Here is a 23668-nt window from a genome sequence, read left to right on the forward strand (position 1 = left end):
AATGTTCACCATAGACAATACGGAGTCGTCGTAGTATATAATCTGTGGTCGTATTGTAGCCCTTTTCGTATTCTGTCAAGTTTCATTTGACGTTTGTGAATTTTGATAGTGTGCTGTCATTGTCAAATGTCAAGTGTCAAGTAATTCGCCATCAAACGTCAAAGTACGTTGCTGTTTTTATTTTGCGGAATTTGATATTTTAATAATTTCAGCAAAGTTTAAAGTTAATATTTTAAAGTTCAAGTTAAGCAAAACCTAACTATTGAATTTCCGTCCTTCCCCTGGAAATAATTTACTTAACCGAAGTCAAAATATGTTTTTTGTTGTATAGGTCGTTTTATTTACATTTTAAACCTAATTTCAATACAAAATGAAGAACCGATTCAATACTTACGACATAGTGTGCATGGTTGCTGAATTGCAAAGGTATTTATAAAATTCGTGACAATAAATTAATTTCCTTGAAGATCTATAGTGTTTGTAACAACAATGTTTTCAGGTTATGTTGTTTTTATTAAAAAAATATTTTTCATGACATTCTGACTTGATAAATTTGTGAATGGTCAAGTAAATAATATCGTATAAAAACCGCGGCAAAGAGATTTATTTTGTATCAAAGCCTTTTCAATCTTTGAGCTTATAACTAAGTTGCAAGTTGCAACTTAGTTATAAGAGCAAGACTAAGAGCAAGTTCTCTCCATAACATTCATCATTATTGATCATTTCTACACTGATTAGAAAAAGCTAAACCAATTTTGATCATCTTTAAAATGATAGGCTAATGGTAAATATTCATTGCATCAAGATCTATTTTGTTATGCAATTAGATTTCAGCTTATAAGATTGTAATCTAGTTTTAAAATGTATAGCAAAGCTAGCTGTGGTGTCCCTTGAATTGATTATGTTGTAGGCTTATATAAATATTTAGCCTATCCTCCAACACTGAAAGAATTTCTTAATTCATTCTAAGCTAAAGATCAGGTAGAGTTTAATCAATATGTTTTGTATATATTATATTTTATTATACAAAATAATCTTGCACTTAACCAAAATATTACCTGGCTGTAAGTGCTGTTTAGGCCTAAGGTGGAGTGATTGCCTAAATGATATCCATATGCTGTGGTCTTAATAATGCCCAGGTTAAGGAAACACAAATTTTGAAAAAGACTACAATCTTACGTAATGGTAAGTGATGATGAAATCTAAGATGGAAGCAGGCTAACTTCTTTGGAGGTGGATGAAAATCCACAAGCCTTTCGGTTTCTACACAACATCATACCCTAGTAAATAAATGGAGAAGAAAATAGCATTATACAATTTTAAGGATGAAAACATATCTGGGGTCTTACAGTGTAATAGTAAAATTATGTCTAATGTCTATGGTATATTATTATTTTGAGAAGTGTGTGGATACACTCTTCAAAATATATAATAAGTGAAATACTGTAAAACTAGCAACCTTCTGGCTACAATCAAATTGAAATATCATTGCAGTGCTAGATAACATTTTGTTTTATTACATCACAGTAAAATAGCAAAGATGATTAAATCTACAATGACCACATTACAAATCATTTTCCAGGCTAGTGGGCATGAGAGTCAATCAAGTGTATGACATAGACAATCGAAGTTATGTCATTCGTCTGCAGAGATCAGAAGAAAAGTCTGTGTTGTTACTGGAGTCTGGCAATAGGTTCCATACAACACAATTTGAATGGCCAAAGAATGTTGCACCATCTGGATTTACTATGAAGGTTTGCTTTAATTTAACATTCAACAAAGTTCGTGACTTCGTCTGCGTGAAACTCGATGTAATCTTTCAACTACTTCACACTATCCTACGCCAACACTTAAAAAAAAAATGAAATTGGTCCAGCCGGGCACGTGTGATGGCATGACCAAGGGTTATATGGATTCATTTTTATATATATATAGATATCTTTTACTTTTTTAATAAATTAAAAGAATAATCATATTGTTAGTTCAACCTTAAAAAAATCACCCAGTATAATAAATTAAAATTTTCAGCTCCGTAAACATCTAAAAAACAAACGATTAGAAAAGTTAAACCAGCTTGGCGTAGACAGGATAGTAGACTTGCAGTTTGGTAGCGGAGAGGCGGCGTACCATGTCATACTGGAACTGTACGACAGAGGCAACATTGTACTGACTGACTGTGAATGGACTATTCTCAATGTACTCAGACCTCATGTGGAGGGTGATAAAATTAGGTAATACACTCCCATTATTTAATTATTATGTTAGTTTCTTGATTTATTAGTAAATCAAGTAGTCAGTAGTAATATTTGAGTCTCAATAGCTCAACGGTAAGAGCGGTCAGACAAATCACCGAAGGGTGGTGGTTTGATCCCCGCTCCGTTGGTATATTGTCATACCCACTCCTAATACAGTCTTTCCTGACTAGTTGGAGGGTAATGGTAATTTTGGTTATGTTTAAAAAGATATGGCAAATATTCTTTAAAATAAAATTAATATTACCAAATGGATTATTTTATTTATTTCCTTGATAGCATCATTTAAAAAAATACTTAAATAGTTTAAATCTTATATATATAAAAAACTTAATAAATGTTTGGTTTACAGTGAGTTTCATAAAGAATCCATGACCATCATATGTATATTATAAAATAAAAAAGAAATAAAAATTTTGAATTTCTTTTTATATTGTTAAATAAATAATTTATTAATTAAAAAAAGTAATAAATAAAGCTTTTATTCATTAAATTGAAGGTTTGCTGTAAAAGAAAAGTATCCACTCGATAGAGCTAAGACAAGTTATGCGGCTCCCACTGCAGATGCCTTGAAGGAAATACTTGGCAAAAGCAAACCTGGAGACAACCTTAAAAAGATACTCAATCCTAACTTGGGTAAGTTAAAAGTATAAGGAGAGTTCAATTTAAATTATAAATGTAATCTAACAACCTATTGGTGTTTTCGAGTTTTTACCATAATTATAGACCACCACTTTTTTGAAACTTTTTTTTTTTAATAATGTTTGCTATTGTTCATGTGTTGTTTTGGAATTTTTTTAATCTTTTGGACATAGTGTCCAATAAGGTCTAAACATGTTAATTAGACTTTTAGACCAAATATGTTAATATAACTTTCAACCTTAAAAAAAGTACTTTTTCCAATTGATAGAAATTTTTAGATTGTTATCTAGCTTAAAATTATTTATCTAAAACAAACACACATACAAACTTGTCTGTGCATAGGTATGGAAGAGACTGACCTTCAATATATGGATTTCCTAGTCTGGCAGTCCAGGGTAAATCTAAGTGAAATTGGTATTCTTATTATGGTATTGATTAAAGTTTCCCATTTTAGAGTATGGAGCATCTGTAATAGATCATGTGTTATTAGAAAATGGTTTGTCTGGCAATATGAAGATCAGCACTGACCCTAACAAGGGTTTCCAAATAGAACAGCACTTGGATAAGTTGGTTACTGCTTTGAAACAGGCTGAAATGCTTATTGAAAATGGAAAAAACCAAGTCGCAAAGGTATGCTGGATATAAATTAAATTAAACACAATAATTAATAAAACTTGATAATAATTCAATTCTAACATAATTTCTTTAGCTTGTACAAAGATTTTTTTACATATGTTCAAAGTATATTACTAAAAATTAACTAAAACAAATGAATTTAAATAAAAAACTGAAATTATATTAGTCTTAAACTAATATTATAAAGTGGTAAAATTTGATTGTTTGTTTTTTTCGATTAAGCTCAAAAAATAATGGACTGATTTAAAAAAAATTACAGCAATGGAATATATTATCATCCCACAGAAAACCACACTGGTGAAATCACGGGCTCTGCTAGTATAATAAAATAAATCAATCTCTTTTAATTTTCTAAGGGCTACATAATCCAAAAGAAAGAAGACCGCCCCAACCCAGATGGTAGTGGCCCAACATTCCTGCTGACCAACCAGGAGTTCCATCCAATATTGTATAGACAGAACAAAGACCAACCACACGCCGAGTTTGATACATTTGACAGGGCCGTTGATGAATTCTACTCAGCTTTAGAAGGACAGAAGATTGATCTTAAGGTAAGTGTGACGTGGTAGCAGCGACAGTGATTGTACCATTATTTTATGATAGAGTAAACCTCGAGCAGGTCCCAGGACTAGTGACCTTGGGAGTAGGTTCACTAACGCAACTGGCAGAGTGACGGTGTCCATGCTGCCTAACAAACAACTGAGCTCTAGTCATCAAATACCCTCTCACTTATACCAACACTGATACCTCCTCTCCATAATAACATAAATAATGAATGTTAGTACCAACCATAATCAAGAAATTTGTAACAAGCAAACTACGAGTATAATATATAATGATCTAGCTGGCCTGATTGACTTTTTAGCACCTGAAATATGTAAAATTAAACGTAACTTCTTTGTCAACTTTTAGCAAACTTGACCTTTTGTTTTACTTCATCAACACACTGCATTACATTAGTCTGGTCGCAAAGTGTGAAACCTGTGAATTATTATAAGAATGGAGGCAAAACTATAAACAATAGCTCATTCAATGTGGAATAAAATTCTAAGAAAACTTCTCTACCAGATTATAAAGTGTCACTTCTATTACATTTTTTAAGCTTATTTTTCATAGAATTTAAATAAAAGAATAATGAAAAAAAATGTTTTATATAAGGCATTTGATAGGGTTACTCAAATAAAAGTTAATTTTTATTTCTACTAAAATTAATGCATGCACAAAAAGCAAACTATTGCTAAGTCACATTTTAATTTTTTACATTGATACGATAAGCATATAAAAGTTTATAATTACAGACTGTTCATGTGGAACGTGAAGCTATGAAAAAACTCCAGAATGTTCGAAAAGATCATGAGAAGAGAATTACGGAATTGGAAAGGGTACAACTGGAGGACAGGAAGGCCGCCGAGATGATATCCAGGAATGAGTCCCTGGTGGAACAGGCCAGACTGGCCATACAGACGGCTATAGCTAACCAGGTAAATACATTTAATGATAAAACCGTGTAAATGTTCTCCACTTGTGATCATTTAGCTTAGACCCTTGTACTTCAAGTATTGAAAAAACATGGCGAGTGAGAGTTGCTTGCTCTTGCTCTTGCTCACCAAATGTTTTGTAAGAATTTGTACATTTGCTTATAACCCGAGTAATTACATACTTCAAATAAAGACTTAAATATTATTAGACTTGCCAACATGTTCAACTGAAAGTATTTTTTAATTTTTGATTCCCTTGGAGTGTCAAATTATACGTTTTATGTGGCATAAATTGCCGTATCTTTTGTACGTTAATTTTTTACATGTAAGGATTCCGTTTTTGTCTTTTGTCGGTACGAAACCCTAAAGCACAACAATAAGGCATAACATAAATTATAATATTCTATTGCAGATGTCTTGGGATGATATACAACTCTTAGTTAAAACGGCGCAAGAGAATAACGATCCGGTAGCTTCTTCCATCAAACAACTTAAACTTAAAACCAATCACATCACGTTATTGCTCAGTGATCCATATAACTACGATGATGAGGCTGATGATGATGATGATGATGACGAGGAAAATGATAATGAAGAAGGAAAGCTTAAACCTATGATGATCGATATTGACTTATCTTTGACTGCATTTGCAAATGCTAGAAGGTAAGTTAAAAAATCCTAGTTATGAATTTAGAGCATCTTAAAGCTTAATTGATAAATCCAACAGAAAAGGTAAAACGAGCTTTTAATGGTTATTACTCAATAGAGCTGTAAGCCTCATTTCTAGCGTTCCACAAGGTACTCATAGTGGTCCCGTATGTTTCATTATATTTAAAAATTCCAAAGTAAATGAAATTATTGAAAAAAAAACAACGATTTAATCAAAGTTGATGGTAAAACAACAAATTAAGTATTTACTGTTGTTAGGTATTACGACCAAAAGCGTAATGCGGCAAAGAAACAACAGAAAACTGTCGAATCAGCAGATAAAGCGCTCAAAAGCGCCGAACGGAAAACCAAACAGACCTTGAAGGAGGCCCACACAATTAGTAACATTACCAAAGCGAGGAAAAATTACTGGTTTGAGAAGTTCTTTTGGTTCATCTCTTCTGATAACTACTTGGTAAGATAAAGAATTTTCTTTAATAAAGTTTTTATGTTTATCATCTTTTGTTTAAATAAACAGTAAAGTACTTTCTAATTTTATTCCTATATCGGAGATTGACTTTGATGTTTTAGTGCTATATACCACCTCCAAATGTTTTATCATTTATACCTGTTAAAAGTTTCCAATTAAGTGTAGTGTTAGTAAAAATCTTTTTAGACACAGAAAAAATTACCATGTTACAATGACCCTTGCGATACTCAAATTCAGGCCTAATTCAGACTTCTTTAGTATTTTAGTCGAGTACGAACGATTTTTGGGCGGTAAATCCAAAAATTGTTCGAACTCGACTAAAATACTAAAGTAATCTGTACGGCCTATTAGGGATTCTTTCTTTAAATGATGGCACATTCCATTTTTAGTACCACACTAGTAAGCGCAGTGTTGGCCGACCCCCCACCAGGTGGACTGACGACATCAAGCGAGTCGCAGGGATTCGCTGGATGCAGGTGGCTCAGTATCGTGATGTTTGGAAGTCCCTACAAAAGGCCTATGTCCTGCAGTGGACGTCCATCGGCTGATATGATGATGATGATGATGACATTCCATTGATTTAAATAATGATTGGTTCCAAACTATCGTTCGCCTCAGGTGATAGGCGGTCGCGACCAGCAACAGAACGAGCTGCTGGTGAAGCGGTACATGCGCCCGAGCGACGTGTACGTGCACGCGGAGGTGACGGGCGCGTCCTCCATCGTCGTCAAGTGCCCCGCCGGCCCGCCGCCGCCCCGCACCCTCAGCGAGGCCGGACAGGCGGCCGTCGCTTACAGGTACAGCGCACGAGCGGCAACAGGACGAGCTGCTGGTGAAGCGGTACATGCGCCCGAGTGACGTGTACGTGCACGCGGAGGTGACGGGCGCGTCCTCCGTCGTCGTCAAGTGCCCCGCCGGCCCGCCGCCGCCCCGCACCCTCAGCGAGGCCGGACAGGCGGCCGTCGCTTACAGGTACAGCGCGCGAGCGGCAACAGGACGAGCTGCTGGTGAAGCGGTACATGCGCCCGAGTGACGTGTACGTGCACGCGGAGGTGACGGGCGCGTCCTCCGTCGTCGTCAAGTGCCCCGCCGGCCCGCCGCCGCCCCGCCGCCCCGCACCCTCAGCGAGGCCGGACAGGCGGCCGTCGCTTACAGGTACAGCGCGCGAGCGGCAACAGGACGAGCTGCTGGTGAAGCGGTACATGCGCCCGAGCGACGTGTACGTGTATACGTAAATAGACCAAGGATTGCAAAGAATATATCAAGTAGATATAATCTGAGAGTCTGGCAGTGTTGGTGTAAAATGTCCGTCGAATTTTGACTTGACAAATATTGTTAAATTTTAATTCCAAATAACGAGTCCACATCTTCCGTAAATGTGATACCGCAATATTCTCACCTTTAGGAGACTTGCGAAAACATGATTTTTTTTCCCGGATAAAAAGTAACTATTATGTGTTCCAATCTCCTCCTCCTTTCGTCGTATTCCTCATTACTGAGGGTCGTGACCCCTAACACAAGCTTGCTACTAGACGATGTCGCGCTATGCTAGGCTTTTCGGGACCTGCAGAGCCTCGTGTACCTTGGTGTCGAGAGTGGCGCGGATTTGGTCTGACCAACGCATCGGGCTACGTCCTCGAGGTCTCTTCCACTTTGCCAGTGATCACTATATATCCAATCGTGTATCTATACAGGGTGTCCCGTAGTTAATGGATAAAACGCAAATGGTAGATACACCACCTAATTGTTTATTTATTTATTTATTTATTTGGTCCACCAGTGACTGTTATCATACATTTTTACCAGCAGCTTTGTAAATACAAAACCTCGATAAGCGTAAGTAACAAGTTTTTAAAATAATGGATATTATTTTCATTGGTTCATCTTAATGAAAGAAAAATAATTGTTGCATTCTTGCTTCTTGTACAAAACAAATAAAACATTATTTACAAAAATAGAAATACAGTACATTGGTAATTTAATTTGTAATGTTTAACATAAATCAGATCTAAAAAATCTTAATTCCAGCAGCTACAGCATTGAAAAAACTGATTCAAGGTAAAGAGTTATGAAAAAAACCGAAAAAAAAATATAACTTGGTCACTCTAGGGATTTTTACTAAACGAATAACTATTCAAATTAGTTTTAGATAATTAGGTGGTGTATCTACCATTTCTATTTTAGCCATCAATTACGGGTCACCCTGTATATCCGAATTATAAACCAACTTTTGCTTTTATAACGTTAGTGTTTTGTTATGTCAGTGTGGCATGGGAAGCGAAAGTGCTGACGCGCGCGTGGTGGGTGTACGGCCACCAAGTGTCGAAGTCGGCGCCGACGGGCGAGTACCTCACCACGGGCTCCTTCATGATCCGCGGCAGGAAGAACTACCTGGTGCCGGAACACCTGCAGTTCGGCTTCAGCTTTATGTTTAGGGTGAGTCTTCAGCTTTATGTATATGCCTATCTATCTTATGCAAAGAAGATCAAGAAGGAAGAAGATATAGCAAGTGTCAATAGTCACAGGCTATATTTTATCCCAGTAGCCTCATGGGAACTGGAACTGCGCGGGTTTTGGCTACTTTTTATATAAGATGAAAGTTTGCCAGCTTTCTGACACAACTTGTACTATTTTTATACCTAGTATGGTACTTATCACTGTTAAAAATCAAACTTAAGGGTCATCTAGCGATAAAATATATCCAAAAGTAACTAAAAAATAGACTTCGACAATTCGAGTTTGATCCTTAAAACATACTATAAAATAATAAATTCTGTAGATTTTTCTTTGTTGCCTATTTAAAGTAGCGAAACTAAAATGGCGAAAATAAAACTAAAACTATTATCCCCTGAAGTTGGTGGAATACAGCCACCGATAAACTGTCCCGAATTCTTATTGATCTATTCATGTATCGCGGCATAAACCAGTCTACCATCTAAAGTATAATCACCAATAATCATACAGTTAGAAGACAGCTGCATAGAGAAGCACAGAGACGAGAGGAGGTGCGCCGCGCTTGATGACGTCAGCGAGGTCACTTCCGTGCAGGACACCGAAGATGAACAGGAGATAGTCGTCTCTGATGATGGCGAAGGTGAGATAGAAAGAGTCATGCAGTAACAAAACTAGTAATAATCATCATTATCTTCAACATCAATGTTGATGATAATGATAAAAGAGGTCCACTGCTGGACACAGGCCTCTAGCATGGACGTTTAAACACAGGGTCTCGAGTCACCAGCGGCTAACTGCCACCCTCTTGATGTTGTCAGTCTACCTAGTGGGTATCAATCAACTCTGCACTTTTCAGTACAGGGTTCCTATTCTAGCACTTTGGAACTCCAACGTCATCGACGCTTTGGTCTATGTGCCCCATTCAATGCACTTTAGATTTGCGACTCGCTGAGCTGTGTCAGTAACTTTAGTTCTGCTTCTACTGATCTCCTCATTTTCGATTCGATCACGCAGAGAAACACCAAGCATAATTGCTTCATCGCCTGCTAAGTTACTTTGCCTTAGCCTCCTAAGAGGCCTATAGTTAGAGACCAAGCATCAATGAGCATCAGTGAGTACAGACACTTTAGGCTTAGGAACTACATATCAGGGTGACGAACACTGAGCGATACTTCGTAAGACGTGTTCATTGCTACGCATAACAAAGAAGCATGTATTCTCAAATTTAGGTTTGTCATAGGCCTTCAAATATTGACTAATAAATGTAATTTGTATGTTTTGTTATCTAATCTAGACGAACCCCAAGAAACAGACCAGGATACGAAACAGAAAAGTCCCCTCGACACAATATCTGAAGAGACAGTCAACATGAAAATTCAAGAAACCAGCGACAATGACCAACAAGAACACGAATCTGAAGAGACGACGCAAAGTGAAAAACAAGAATTAGAAACGCAAGAGAAAGATGTCTCTGAATCTGATAGTGACAGCTCCGAGGATGGAGTTTTGGATACACATATCAAAGTAAGTATTTTGATTATAGTCATCATTATGACTCAATTTTAACAGCAGTAGGCGCAACACAGCATACCTCGAGACCAGTGCCGTAACATGTGACCGAAGAGATAATCCCGTGAAGAGAAATAGACAAATTTCAAGCAATGGCGTCAAAACCGGAAATACCGATGTCTCTTTTAAACCACGTTGGGTTGAAAGAGACATTACAACACAAGAGATGGGATGGGACAACTCTGGATAATATTTTGCCCTTGGATAATATTTTGTCTATTTCACTTTACTTGTTCGTATATTAGCACCCCAGAAAGACAAATCTAGAGCAATTGCGGTAGAATTGAAAATACAGCCCTCTTTCGTTTATGTGACATTTGTCTTTCACATCACATTTCCTATATCTATTTTGTAACTTTATTTTTATTGACTAAAATCATTTAATAACTAGCTTACTTAAATGCAGTACAGACAGCTAAAAATACTTGTGGCGTTCAAAATCCAAGTATTTATATTTCTGGTCAGGCAATAATAACATTGTTCTCACCAGGTGGATCACGGAACTGGACAAGTGTTTATAGAATCAAAAACTAGGACCATATCCGAAGTTTCTGATAGAAGTAAGTGCTTCTTTTATCTTATACTAATATTTTAAAGCTGACGAGTTTGTTTGTTTGCTTGCTTGAACGCGCTCATCTAAGGAAATACTGGTTCGATTTGAAAAATTCTTCAGTGTTACATAGGCCATTTATCGAAGAAGGCTATATATTATCCCCGTATTCTTACGCGAACGGGAACCAAGCAGGTGAAACCGCGCGGCGTCAGCTAGTTTATTTTAAAGAAAAATCAACAGCTAAAAAATGTGTAGGAAAGACATTCGTTAACGATATATCAATCTATCAATCGGAAATGTCATTCCCAAACATTTTTTTTTAATGTTCAAAGAGTTAGCGATTGTAGAAAGAGAATCTATATGTAACATGACTGAAGCCCTGAAATTATATTCACGTGAATACATTTCCAGGCGACGACAAACCGTTAGTATTCCCCGCTCTGCCCAAAAAGGGCAGCGCACAAAGACAGAAGCAGAACAAAAACGCAAAAGAAGAAAAGAAACCAGAGAAGTCAACCATAAAGCGCGGTCAGAAGAGCAAGCTGAAGAAGATGAAGAAATACAAGGATCAAGATGAAGAGGATAAAGCTTTTATGATGGAAATGCTACAGGTAGGTGATGGAACTTTTGATCTAGGGGTTATTCTACATGGCATCAGATCATGACGTTGAGGTTTGACCCCTGGGTCGGGCTAAAAAATACTGTGTTTTAGTATCTTCCAAGAAAGGAAATGGTCCAAAATTGTATGAAGCCCAGGATCAGTCATTGTAGTCTGTCTGTAGTCAGTCCCTGGCAGAAATAAAAAAAAATATTTTTTTTAACTATTTTTGTTTATACAAATCTACTAATTTACTTTTATTCTTTCGAAATAATATTTATTCTCTCCCAAGATACGCAACACTATTATGGGTAATAATGGCGGATTGATGACGTTTTTAATGCAGTTTGATTTGACGTTTGCTGTCAATTGTCATGTCGTAGTTGCTCTATGGGCGCCATCTTGATTTATCTAAAAAACTTGGGTTTTCATTTTATTTATTTCTTTTTATTTAATTAGATTTATACACTTAGTTAGATTTTAATAAAATCTTTGTATTTTTTAAATTTTAATGATACGGGATACAAGAGTGGGCCTGAAATGGACGATCTCCTTTTCTTTACTTTTGGTGACGAAACAATTTTGTATTTAGATGAACAGTGCACATCCCTCGTCGAATACCGTATTTACTTAGTATAGATGTGTGTCTTGTCTGTTCTATTTGAGAGTTTTCATTAATTTCAGTCCGACAAGCCAGCGAAGGAGTCGAAGAAGGCGTTGAAACAAGCCAGCAAGCCGAAGAGCAAGGCACAGGCCAAGCAGCAGAAGATTCCCCAGCCCGCCCCGCTCATACTGGAGGCCGAGTCTGATGGAGAGGACCCTGAGCCTGAACCAGAGGTGAGGAATTATCTATACTAACATTATAATCATCCCCAATGGTAAGAGCGGTCGGATTCATCACAGAGTGGTGGTAGTTCGATCCCCGCCCCGTTGGTCTTATAATAGTATACAAGAACTAAGAAATGGGGATGATGACTAGGTTTGAATATGTTGGTTTTTTTTGATAATATTCGGATAAATAAGGTCAATGTTAACTAATTTATACATAAAAAGCAAAGATTGTCTGGATATTTGCAAAATAAATGAGATTATAAAATTTAATAATCTATTAAAATCTTTTATCGTAATTAGATGAAAATTCATACAGTTTTAGCTTCCTTACATTAAATGTGACATTTTTTAGAACATATGATATTAGTGTGACATTTTAAATGTGACATTTTTTAGAACATATGATATATATGATATTAGTAATTTTGTTTGAACACCTATACAAATTTAACGCTCAATATGTACTTACGACGTCATTAATTCGTACCATTTTGTATGGGCCGTTTTCAGGGATCAGCTCCGAAAGTAATGATCGCAGATACCCTGTTCCTTTTACAAAATTGCTTTACTATTAGGATACTCTTCATTTGTATACAATTTAAAAAACAGTTATCATCCCTATTAAATATCACGTGTTTTGTGACACGGCGATGGAAAAACATCGTGAGAAAACCTGTATAGGTACCTGAGATTTTTTAAAGTCGTCGTGTGTGAAGTCTGCCAATCCGCATTGGGCCGGCGTGGTTGCCTAACCCCTCTCATTCTGAGAGGAGACTGAGCCGATTAAAAAAAAGTTTGTTACAACAAGAAGCTATACTAGTATTAGATAGTCGTTCATCATCTGATAATGATGATGGTCCTTGTCTTCTATGTTTCCTCACGTCCCCCGTCTGGGGCTGGTTCTGTGCAGACGGAGCAGCCGGGCGCGGACGCGGACACGGAGATGCTGTGCCAGCTGACGGGCAGCCCGCACGCGGACGACGAGCTGCTGTTCGCGGTGCCCGTGGTGGCGCCCTACTCCTCGCTGCACAACTACAAGTGAGTGACGTCATCGCGCGTGCGTGTGTTTGTGTGGGTGGGTGCGTGCATGCGTGTGTCTCTACTAACAGTTATTAAAATAAGAGACATGCTGCTGCTGCATCATAGAAAAATAAAAACGAAAATAGCCTATTTTTATTATTTTTTTTTCTCTTGTAAAGTACCAATTTGGTACTTCATAAGATTAAGATCTAGCTTACTTATGTAATTAATTAAATTGTGATAATTGGTCATTTAACTTTAACCTAAACTTATAATATATTATTATTATTATTATTATGCTAAGGTATGTGCAATAACTTAACCTTAGTCTTTCACTAATTATTACTTTAAGTATAATATGAAAAAAGCCGTTATTCGGTTTCAGCAAGGCTAACTTTATAGCAATTGAGTAAGTGAAATTTTCGTAAAAGACTAACTACTCTCAAGTTAGTCTGCAATAAGTTATTTAGGTTAAATTTAAAATTCATAATCATTTTTGTCAGTGAACCACAACTTTATTAGTTTTCTACAAGTTTTAAACTGCTGCAGGTACAAAGTGAAACTCACGCCTGGCACCAATAAAAGAGGGAAAGCGGCCAAAACAGCCCTCCAAGTGTTCCTCCGCGACAAGGCGGGCACTGCGCGCGAGAGGGACCTCCTCAAGGCCGTCAAAGAGGAGAACACTGCGAGGAACTTCCCCGGAAAGGTCAAACTGTCCGCACCCCAACTACACAAGAAGAAGAAATGATATACCTATCGCATACCTGCGGCTCGTATGAACGCTCACTGGACGCATACACTGCACTTTTTGTTCAAACTAAAGTAACTACGCTAAAACAATTTATCAATAATTGCGGTATAAAAAAATTGTGTCGTAATATAAATTCAAATTTCATTTGTTTCAAGTACTCGTAATCTTTTTTTTATAAGCACTTTCGACTGTAAGCAATATAGGTAGCTGTACTGTACATAGGTCCTATCCGGCTCGAAGGACCACAAATGTTTTTTGCTGTGTACATGCTGATACCACACCATAAAATGTTTGTATGATTATAGTGTAACAGATTATTTTATTTATTATGGAATGTAACACATAGACATTTCTAAATCTGAGAAGTGTGATTTTTGATGGGTTTTTAGTTTTGGAATTTTCCTTCCATTCGGGATGTTGGGGCGATATTTGTACAATATGTTATGAGGTTTTCTTCATTTCCCAAGATATTTCCGTGATATTATCATTGTTATTGAATTTATATTTAAGGACAGTTGATAATTGTACAAAGATATTGTTAATTAAATAAAATTGCTCTATTACTATCATATAGATTTTTAATTACAAGTTTCATAAGCGTTTCTAACTCAAACATTATCGTCTTGGTTAATAATGCAGTAAAATAATAACTATAAAGTTGTTAATAGGCTGTAGGTTCAATCTTCTTCCTCTTCTTCAAGCGCGAATCCCTCTCCTTCGCCGGGCAGCTCGGGCGGTGGAGGTGGGGGGAGGTGAGCAATGCGATACGCCTAGAAATAGGAGACAGATTATATTCAGCATGACAGATCTTGATCACGTGACCTGTCGACAGCAAATTCCCATACATCTTTCTAATTTTCGAAGCGTTAGCTATCGTAGAAAGAGAATCGACGTGCAACTTGGCTAGGGGGTCTGGGGTTAATTTTGACTACATATCACTTTATTTCTTATCCCATTGCCATGAAAGAGGGATCGATATAATATGTTATCTGTGTTGCGATTGGACGATAGAGAGAGCCTACGTAAATAAAATTATTTTAACAACAACTTTATCTCTTGACGTGCACAATAGGTTTAAAATGCCATCCTCAACATATCCTGAGACAAGAAAAATAGAAACGTCGACCAAAAGCCGCGGAATCTGAAAAAGGAGAAACCCAGTCTCCGTACAAACTCAGGCCCAAATTATACGAATGGTAGAGCTGAAAATTGGCCATAAATTAAGACAATTAAGGACAACTTAAAAGGCCTATTTTCAAAGAAGCCTATATTTGCCTAATCAGTTAAATTATCGTTCTGAAATTTGGCCCAATTTCAGACGTAAGGAAATCTTCTTTCTCTCTTTCGTTGCATTAGGATAAATATTAGGACCGACTGCTTAACATGCTCTCTGAGGCACAAAAGATCACCGTATTTTTTAAAATCGATGTTCACCTCTTCATCAGCAAATGTAGGGTCAGCCATCTCCATGACCTCTGGCCCGATGATGTACTCGTCCTGTGGTAGCGCCAGCTGAAGCGGGGAGAAGTTGGGCGGCTGGTTCTTTAGACCCCAACCCACGTATAAACACTCGGATTTTCTGAAACATAGCTTTAGAGCTGTTATTTCTACATTCCCGAATGTAATGAAGTTTGGCGGTCAAGTGGTGGTTAAACTGTGTTCAGCTTCGCCCATTCCCTGACATCTAGATTTCTCCGCTGTCTTCCTGCACTAACATACGACCAGTGAAGAGAAATAGGTACAGACAGTACCATTTCATTAGTACCATACATAGATTTGCTGTTAAAAAAATAATAATTGCAAGAGTAAGAAGGCGCGATTGTGAAATTATGAAGGTGTGAGCAGGACGCGACTGTGAAAGTGTTTTGTCTCCAATAGCGTATGGGCATTTTTGTCTGCCCTTGCCCTGCCAATTGGTGTATTTAGTAAAAGAGCCACTTGTGCACATTTTCTGGGTATCTTACCTTCAAGGATCAACCTCAAGTATTTGCAAGGCTGATAATGATACAACTCACTTCCCAGAAGTAGAGTAAGCAACAGCTCCCGGCCAGATGTTGCTCCTCAGCACGGCGAGGGCTCGCTCCGGCACCAGGGTGGAGCTGATGCGTGTACTCCACGCAGGCAGACCCTCGATCCGCGCGTCTTCAGACAGCGGCGTGAACAGCATGGGGCCTGACTCCGGCGGTATTGGTACGGGGCCTTCGTCTTCTTCCTCTTCTACACCCTCATCCTGGAAAAAAACTTACAAGTTATTCTGTAAACTACATGGACATCATAATGATGCTATTATATACCTCATCCTCATCCTTATAGGAGATGGAGTATGGAGCTTAGAGCCAGTAATGCTCCAATGCGGTTTCTGGCAAGTGATAATGTTTGACTCTTTAAAATTATTATCAGATATTAACGAAAACATACTCAAGACCGACGACTTAACATGCTTCCTCGGTAAGGAACGTTACTGGGTACGCATACCAACATCTTTCAAACCCCGAGCTGAGATTTTATACTGAAAATTAGTTAGAAGAAAGAAAAGCCTTTGTATATTATAATTCATAGCCCCAGGCAGACCACAGGCTACGCAATTGTTGGCTTATTTACCTAGTACCTATCGGATAAAAAGGCCATGGTCCCGTGTGGAACTATGAAATATTACGGTAGGTATTTCCCATTCTTTCTCCCAAAAAAGCCCGAATGATGATGAATTCATCATCAGTTGTATTCAGTAGAAGATCTAACCATCCCAGCATTAGGGTTCCACCACAAAGTCCTGCCCTGCTTGAGGATGTATCTCCCGTGATGCACCCAGTACGTCAGGTTGGAGTCCAGCAGATCCTTCAACGTGTGGCCCCGGTAGTATGGGTTGGGACTGAAGGCCAGATCTCCTGGAAATTAAAAATACAAGAGGTAATTAACGGTAAAGATATTCGTCGTATTTTCAACAGACATTTAAAAGAAGACCCCAATAGGTACCCATATGACCTACTAGCCGGACGCCCGTGACTTAGTCCACGCGAAATTCAGTTTTTCACTCATCCCGCGGGAACCATGGATTTTTCCGGAAGCCTATGTGTTAATCCAGAGTAAAATCTATTTTCTGCCGAATCGTTTCAGTAGCCGCAGCGTAAAGAAACGTACTTACACACTTTCACACGTACACACACACACAAACTTTCCTTCCTTTATAATATTAGTGTGATAGTGTGATGCGTTCGATTCGGAGGGCATAGGTTCGTATCCGGTCCGGGTCATGTACCTCCAACTTTTCAGTTATGTGCATTTTATGAAATTAAATATCACGTGTCTCAATTTCTCAAACGGTGAAGGAAAAACATCGTGAGGAAACCTGCATACCTGAGAATTTTCTTAATTGTCTACGTGTGTGAAGTCTGCCAATCCGTATTGAGACAGCGTGGTAGGCTAAGGCCTTACCTCTCATTCTGTGACTGGTGTTCAACAATGAGCCAAATGTGGGTTGTTACTGATTACTATCCTCATAGATGGTATATGGAGTACCTCCCCCTTCCTCCAAGTCGATGTCCTCCTCTTCCTCCCCGGAGCCGAAGGTGAAGAACCCCTGCGGCGATATTGACGTAGACGCATGGATCCGAGCTATTTGAGCTCGGAGATAGTTCCGCTCTGTGCCTTCGAAGGGCGGAAACGTAAGTACCTACAATCATATGAGGATATCATTATCTTCGTATTTTATAGCCCTCTATAGTATAAAATCATTGGCCCTCTAGAAGCCAAACCCTTCTTCCTTATAGAAGAGGGGATATGGAAGCTTAGTCTCACCATGCTGTCCAATGTGGGCTGGCGAATTACATGTCTTTGTCTCTGTAACGATCATTATCAGATATCAATGATACTAACCGGGCCCCCTGAGAGCCATGACTTTTCGGTTGTGTGCATTTTAAGAAATTAAATATCACGTGTCTCAAACGGTGAAGGAAAAACATCGTGAGGAAACCTGCACACCGGAGAGTTTAACCGATTAAAAAAGCGTCCGCTAGTGAATAACAAAATTAAGCCCACCATCCCACATAGTATCAGTATGGTGTCTAAAGCTTCAGATCCCCTCCAACATGACCTTGAAATAGGCTGATAATAATCTTTTCAAATCCCCTATCTTATAAAGAAAAGAGGTTCGGCCTGTCGAATCGAATATGCCAATAATATAGGATGATGACGATGATGGTGATGATGGTGATGATGATGATGATGATACCTCAGCATCCAAGTCACCAGTCATGCACCGGACCGTGAGCCTGGCCACTCGGATCTGATCCGGAGTAACGTCCGGCAGCACCACCCACGGCTCACCAGGCTGGTTGCACACGTAGAATACCTACAAATGTGGGTAGGTAAAAAAATTATAACCAGCCCGTAAAGGATCAACAAAGTGATCCTTTACGGGCTGGTTATAATTTTTTATATGTCAAAAACGTATGGAGCAGTGGCGTGCATAAGTTTGTCGATCAGGTTTTGCACTAGTAATAAAATTAAGCAAACTAGAAAAATCTTTATTTAATAAGCATTCAGAAAACAACTCTTAGGGTATGCAGTACTTTAATGCATGTATGGAGTGCACGCCGTGCTGTGGCTAGTTACCACTCTACCGACAAAGACGTACCGCCAAGCGATTTAGCGTTCCGGTACGATGTCGTGTAGAAACCGAAAGGAGTGTGGATTTTCATCCTCCTCCTAACAAGTTAGCCCACCACCATCTTAGATTACATCATCACTTACCATCAGGTAAGATTGTAGTCAAGGGCTAACTTGTAAAGAATAAAAAAAGGAGGTATCGAGTTGAAATTAAAACCATACCTACTTACTCAAGTTTGCAGTATCTTGAAGCTGTAAAAAAAACAAAAAATGTGGGAATAAGCAATTAATCCTGAGAGAGGAGCGGCTGGATCCTCAATTGGATGTAGGTACGTAGTTTCAATTAATGAAGGATATGCACACATACCTTCTTATTGACCCCTTGTCCAGGTCTCTCGACGGGTATAGGTATGGGAGGCGTCCACGTGGACTTAGGGAGGGGAGGTAGTTTAGGGGGAACCGGCACCTTCGGCTTCTCTTCTTTTGTTTCTTCCCCGCCTATAAACGCATATCTTCATCATTAACAACCCATATTCGGCTCACTGTTGAGCATGACAGGGGTTACATCTCACAATGAGAGGGGTTAGGTGAATAGTCCCCGACGCTGGCCCAATGCGGATTGGTAAACTTCACCATATGTTTTCTGTGACTTCACACACGCAGAGAATTAAGAAAATTCTCAGGTATGCAGGTTTTTGAGAGTTGAGACACGTGATATTTAATTTCAAATGCACATAACTGAAAAGTTGGAGGTGCATGCTTTGGACCAGATTCGAAACTACACCCTCCGTATAGTAGGCAGGGGTCATTTTCATTAACGTTCACTGGGCTATAATGGCTCTATAACTACCATTTATTTATTTAAATAACAAATAGATTTACAAAAAAAAATTTAATATCAAGTATAAGCTGACGGGGCTTTTGAGTGCCCAATAGCCTATCAAATGGCGCTGAGAATGGCTACCAAGGGGGCTGTTGTGGTAAGTTTCACATAACCCGTCTTTTCCCCTAGTAATTATGGGTATCTCAGGAAGAGACTTCCCCCCCTAAACAAAAAAAAGGTACCTTAATATCGGCTTAGGTATATCATTTTACTGTAGTACCATGACTGACCTAATTCCTTTTGTTCTTCGCCGGCATCCGGAGGCTTATCTTCGTCCAGACCTTCCTCGCCGGGCATGTCTTTCAATTCAAACTCCTAAAAATAACTGATGAGTTAATATGGAGTCGCTGGCAAAAGACGGCTAAAGGGCACGGTGGTGAGCACGTTGAGACGCCCTAAAATGTCTAAGTATTTAGGGTTATAATGAAACTTCGCCTCTGCCTTCCGCAAAAACCTTTACATCCGCCTTCGTCAATTTCTTGCTGAGGTTTATGACATATCCAGAAATAAGGTGCAGCTGACCCTTTGTAGGTCACACAAAAATCCGACGCCTGAAGTGATTTCGGCTGGGACGCTGGCGCGTGCACCTGCAGCCACGCTCCTGCGTATCCGGGGATACCTGAAATCTTGTATTCGATTTTAACCTTGTTAATTTTGGGAGGTAAGTAGCAGATTGCAAAGGACCCTCAATTGTTTCGCAAAGGCCCTTAAAGTTTGATCTATAATAGTTTGTTTAAAGGGTTGACACACGAACGTAAGACACTGGCGAATGGTGACATGGTTCCATAAACTATATGCGGAGGAATAAAAATATAGAATTACTTTTTTTTTACCTGGAAACAAAGGATTGCTAGGTATATAACTTTACACAAACTGCATTAATATTTATGGAGAATAAAATAATCTAACCCGAATTCTTCTGTCCAGCTCTTCTATAGTCAAATCTACTTCAGCCACGTAGTAATTCATTTTGGTTCCGAAAATCTTTCCGAAAAATCTGTTACAAAACAAAAAGACTCAAATTAATTAAGCCTAACAAGAACAACTTCACAAGTAGATATTTACTCGTACTAATCGGTAATAGCAGAATCCAAAGAATTTTTATTAGAGCTACTCGTTCCTACTTACATCAGAAATCTGCGTTATTAATTACTGGGGTTGTCTTTCAGCAGGACCTCAATAACAGTCTATTGTTAGAAAGTCGACAGTGTCACCCTCGTGCTCATAGAGCAAGTAGGTAAAGCTAAGTATCGGTTCTTTTCTTTCGCACTTCATATCTTACAGAATCGCGATGTATCATGTACCTATCGCTTTATCGGACTAGAGAGCACAGCACTAATCTTCTGCATAGATAGCAAGCCTAAGACCAATTTCAATCTAGTCAATCTGACAATCTCAATCAGGACCACGATCTTCGTACATGAAGCAACGACAGCAGCAATCTAAATAGTGTTTATGAACTCTGACGGATCAAATCCCGTTCCCGTCTGTATTAAATTCATAAGACCCACTGTATGTTCTTGCGAATTTAGGACACGTTATTTTGGTCTTCTATGAACTAACCTAACAGTAGAGATAGGCTCCTTGATGGCAAGCATGTGGAGAGCTATGTAAAGCGCGTAGCACTCGCTGTCTGGTAGTCCGTAACCACCCTATAAATATAACCAAAAAATTAATGATTTCAAGAATCGCACTGTCCAGATGTAAGACATTGGTACATAATGTTACAGGCAATGCAGAAATGAGAATAGTTCCTTTGCGTGCCCAATCTAAAGGAAGTGGAAGCCTAGACTTTACGTCACCGTTATCATCAACATCGTCGTCATCATTATCTGCCGAAGCACGTCCACTGTTGGACATGTGCCTCTTGCATTGACTTCCAAGCACAACGGTCTTAAGCCGCCAGCATCCAGCGGATCCCTGCAAGCCGTTTGATGGCCTCGGTCTACCTAGTGACCTTTCCGGTGCGGAGTCGTCATTCCAGCACCTTGGGACCCCAACGTCCATCGGCTCTTCGAACTATGTGACCTGCCCATTGTCACTTCAGCTTCGCGACTCGCTGAGCGATGTGGCTTTGGTTCGTCTGCCGATCTCCTCTATTCTATCACGCAGAGAAACTCCAAGCATATAGCTCGCTCCATCGCCTGCTGTGTGACTTTGAGGCCCATAGCTAGTGACCAAGTCTCGAATCCGTAGGTCATCACTGGCAACACGCACTGTACGAAGAACTATCTTCAGGAATCAGGCCATTGTCACCGTACCTACCCACTATTATTAATATTGATTGCATTCTAACCTCTCGAAAGTAACCGTTATGCTCGATAAGATCCACTACTCTTGGCTTCTCTGTGTCTTCCTCCAGGTCCAGTTCTTGCTCCTCCTCACCCTCTTGATCTAGTTTTTCCGATTTGCTAGCCACTAGCTGTATTGAAGATTAATTATATATTTTTCTTTCATTCCTATTTTGTATCTAACTACCCAAATCTAGACAAAATTAAAGTAAGACGCATATGTAGGCACCTACCTACTACTACTATAAAATTTTAAATAATTGCATCCCATACCTCTGGCGGGTTTTACGCGGCATCGTAACGGAACGCTAAATCGCTTGGTACTTTATTGCCGGTAAGACCAGACCTAAGCTAATTTAGAAATTAAAAAATCCCAAACTGGGACGAGCAGGGAACACATGACCTCTCTGATGAGAAACACTGCACTACCTCAGCGCCGGAGAGGTTGTCAAAAAAAAGGTAGATACGAAACAATAATGGCGTCAATCGAACATTAGAAGGTAAACCTGAAACATCTCTTCTACTCTTCTAATAAGCTGCAACTGAGGAGGTGAGAGATATATGTCATTGAGCAAGTCGAAGTTAAGCCGAAACTTCTCTTGCTTGACCTCCCAGGAGTACTGCTCGAACTGATCCACCACATCTGGCGGCTTTTGCGAGATAATTTTGTGGATTATGTCGACGAGATGATCGTATCTGAGGGATAAGCAAATTTTTGAGGAAATTGTTGACTCCTTTACAATCCTAATAATACCAAGGTATTGGACCCCAGTTTAATATCTGCATAGCCTTATTTTGTGAAGGATGGAAGTATGCTATGGTCCTACAATCTTTTGCTAAAGGGTTAAATTTTGTGAGATTGTAAGAGGTAATCTCCGGATCTACTGAACTGATTTTTGAAATTTTACCAACTTGCCAATAGAAAGCTACGTTATTTGTGAATAACATAGGCTATATTTCATCCCCGCCAACTAAGCGGATTAAATCACAGGGCGTCTGCTAGTAAGTAGGTAAGATAAGATAGGCAATTCTGGAGTTTGGACTGTGGTGGCATTGGAAGATAACAGCTTTCAAGGATCCAGACCTTCAACCGTCCAAGTACAAAGCTTTATAAGTAAAAAGCTTTTTAATTGGACGATTGAGACTCCTCCCATAGCCCAAGCTCCTCCAACAGCCCAAGCTCCGATCATAGATGATTGATACCCATAGATTTACGATTCGGTAGAAATACCTAGTAGATATCTATGTTAAGAGCATGGGCTGACAAACAGCCTTCCTTCGGTCTATCTGGCTATTACTGTCTTGCGGTCTTTAAGTCGATTGAGAAAACAGGAAGTTACATAATTAACTAGATAGAAGATAATAATTAGTTACAGTGAATCTCCAGTGGCGGCACTCTGTTGTTTTAGGAAATTCTTTGCCATCACCAAATCGTTGTTAAGATCTGGCATAACATTTTCAGCCGCAGCTATAATATCTGGCTCCAACATATATGTTTTGGACATGTTAAATTATTTAATGGGATACCTGTAGGACAAAATAATAAAATTAAATGCAAATAAGATCGTTCTATTATAGTCTAAGAAATAACATGAATCGACCTTTAGTGACGTTGTCAACGATTGTCAACCCTAAATACAATTTACAATTTTATAGTCAATGTTTTCAACATTGTTTTCAACAAGGTTGAAACTTTAATGAATACTGGCGTCCCGTTTAATGAATAAAAGTCCCATAAAAAATTCCACCCCCTCTTTTAATCTAAATCTATCTCCAGTTAAAAAATCATGTCAATTCGTCGCTCCGTTTTGCCATGAAAGACGGACAAACTATAACAGAGACAGACAAACACACTTTCGCATTTATAGTGTGTTTATAAACGGATATTTGTTTTAGTGAACTCATGTTTAAGAACGGATTATTTTAATGTCAATTGTCATGTTAAATGTCAATGTCAAAGTCAATAG

At 38.7% G+C, this 23668-nt stretch overlaps 2 protein-coding genes across 2 annotated transcripts; one reads left to right on the top strand and one right to left on the bottom strand.

Annotated features, from left to right (window-relative positions):
• Nucleotides 1-141: 141 nt before the first annotated feature.
• On the top strand, nt 142-14491 carry LOC112054638 (ribosome quality control complex subunit NEMF homolog). The gene is made up of 18 exons (XM_024094490.2): nt 142-426; nt 1583-1754; nt 2029-2231; nt 2752-2888; nt 3349-3524; nt 3887-4081; nt 4829-5011; nt 5421-5671; nt 5936-6131; nt 6765-6943; nt 8411-8582; nt 9111-9240; nt 9895-10124; nt 10660-10729; nt 11134-11333; nt 12005-12157; nt 13062-13189; nt 13721-14491. The coding sequence occupies exons 1-18, from the start codon at nt 371-373 to the stop codon at nt 13917-13919; spliced, it is 3030 nt and encodes a 1009-aa protein (XP_023950258.2). The 5' UTR covers nt 142-370; the 3' UTR covers nt 13920-14491.
• Nucleotides 14468-23606, bottom strand: LOC112054659 (radial spoke head protein 6 homolog A). Its single transcript, XM_052888198.1, has 13 exons — nt 23603-23606; nt 23076-23116; nt 21707-21832; nt 20974-21062; nt 20320-20407; nt 19641-19725; nt 18895-19025; nt 18151-18270; nt 17439-17592; nt 16662-16807; nt 15938-16152; nt 15357-15501; nt 14468-14692 (listed from the first exon to the last, which is right to left on the bottom strand). The coding sequence occupies exons 1-13, from the start codon at nt 23604-23606 to the stop codon at nt 14600-14602; spliced, it is 1437 nt and encodes a 478-aa protein (XP_052744158.1). The 3' UTR covers nt 14468-14599.
• Nucleotides 23607-23668: the final 62 nt, after the last annotated feature.

The sequence above is a fragment of the Bicyclus anynana genome, chromosome 21 (genome assembly GCF_947172395.1).
Source record: "Bicyclus anynana chromosome 21, ilBicAnyn1.1, whole genome shotgun sequence".
Classification (NCBI taxonomy): Eukaryota; Metazoa; Arthropoda; class Insecta; order Lepidoptera; family Nymphalidae; genus Bicyclus; species Bicyclus anynana.

Excerpts from the sequence above, each read along its gene's own strand:
- LOC112054638 (XM_024094490.2), top strand. The coding sequence starts at position 371 with ATGAAGAACCGATTCAATACTTACGACATAGTGTGCATGGTTGCTGAA. Across the intron at positions 4,082-4,828 it reads GACAGAAGATTGATCTTAAG|ACTGTTCATGTGGAACGTGA; the intron begins GTAAGTGTGACG and ends TTATAATTACAG. Across the intron at positions 9,241-9,894 it reads CGTCTCTGATGATGGCGAAG|ACGAACCCCAAGAAACAGAC; the intron begins GTGAGATAGAAA and ends TATCTAATCTAG.
- LOC112054659 (XM_052888198.1), bottom strand. Across the intron at positions 19,026-19,640 it reads CGAAGAACAAAAGGAATTAG|GCGGGGAAGAAACAAAAGAA; the intron begins GTCAGTCATGGT and ends ATGCGTTTATAG. Across the intron at positions 15,502-15,937 it reads GCTTACTCTACTTCTGGGAA|AAAATCCGAGTGTTTATACG; the intron begins GTGAGTTGTATC and ends GCTATGTTTCAG.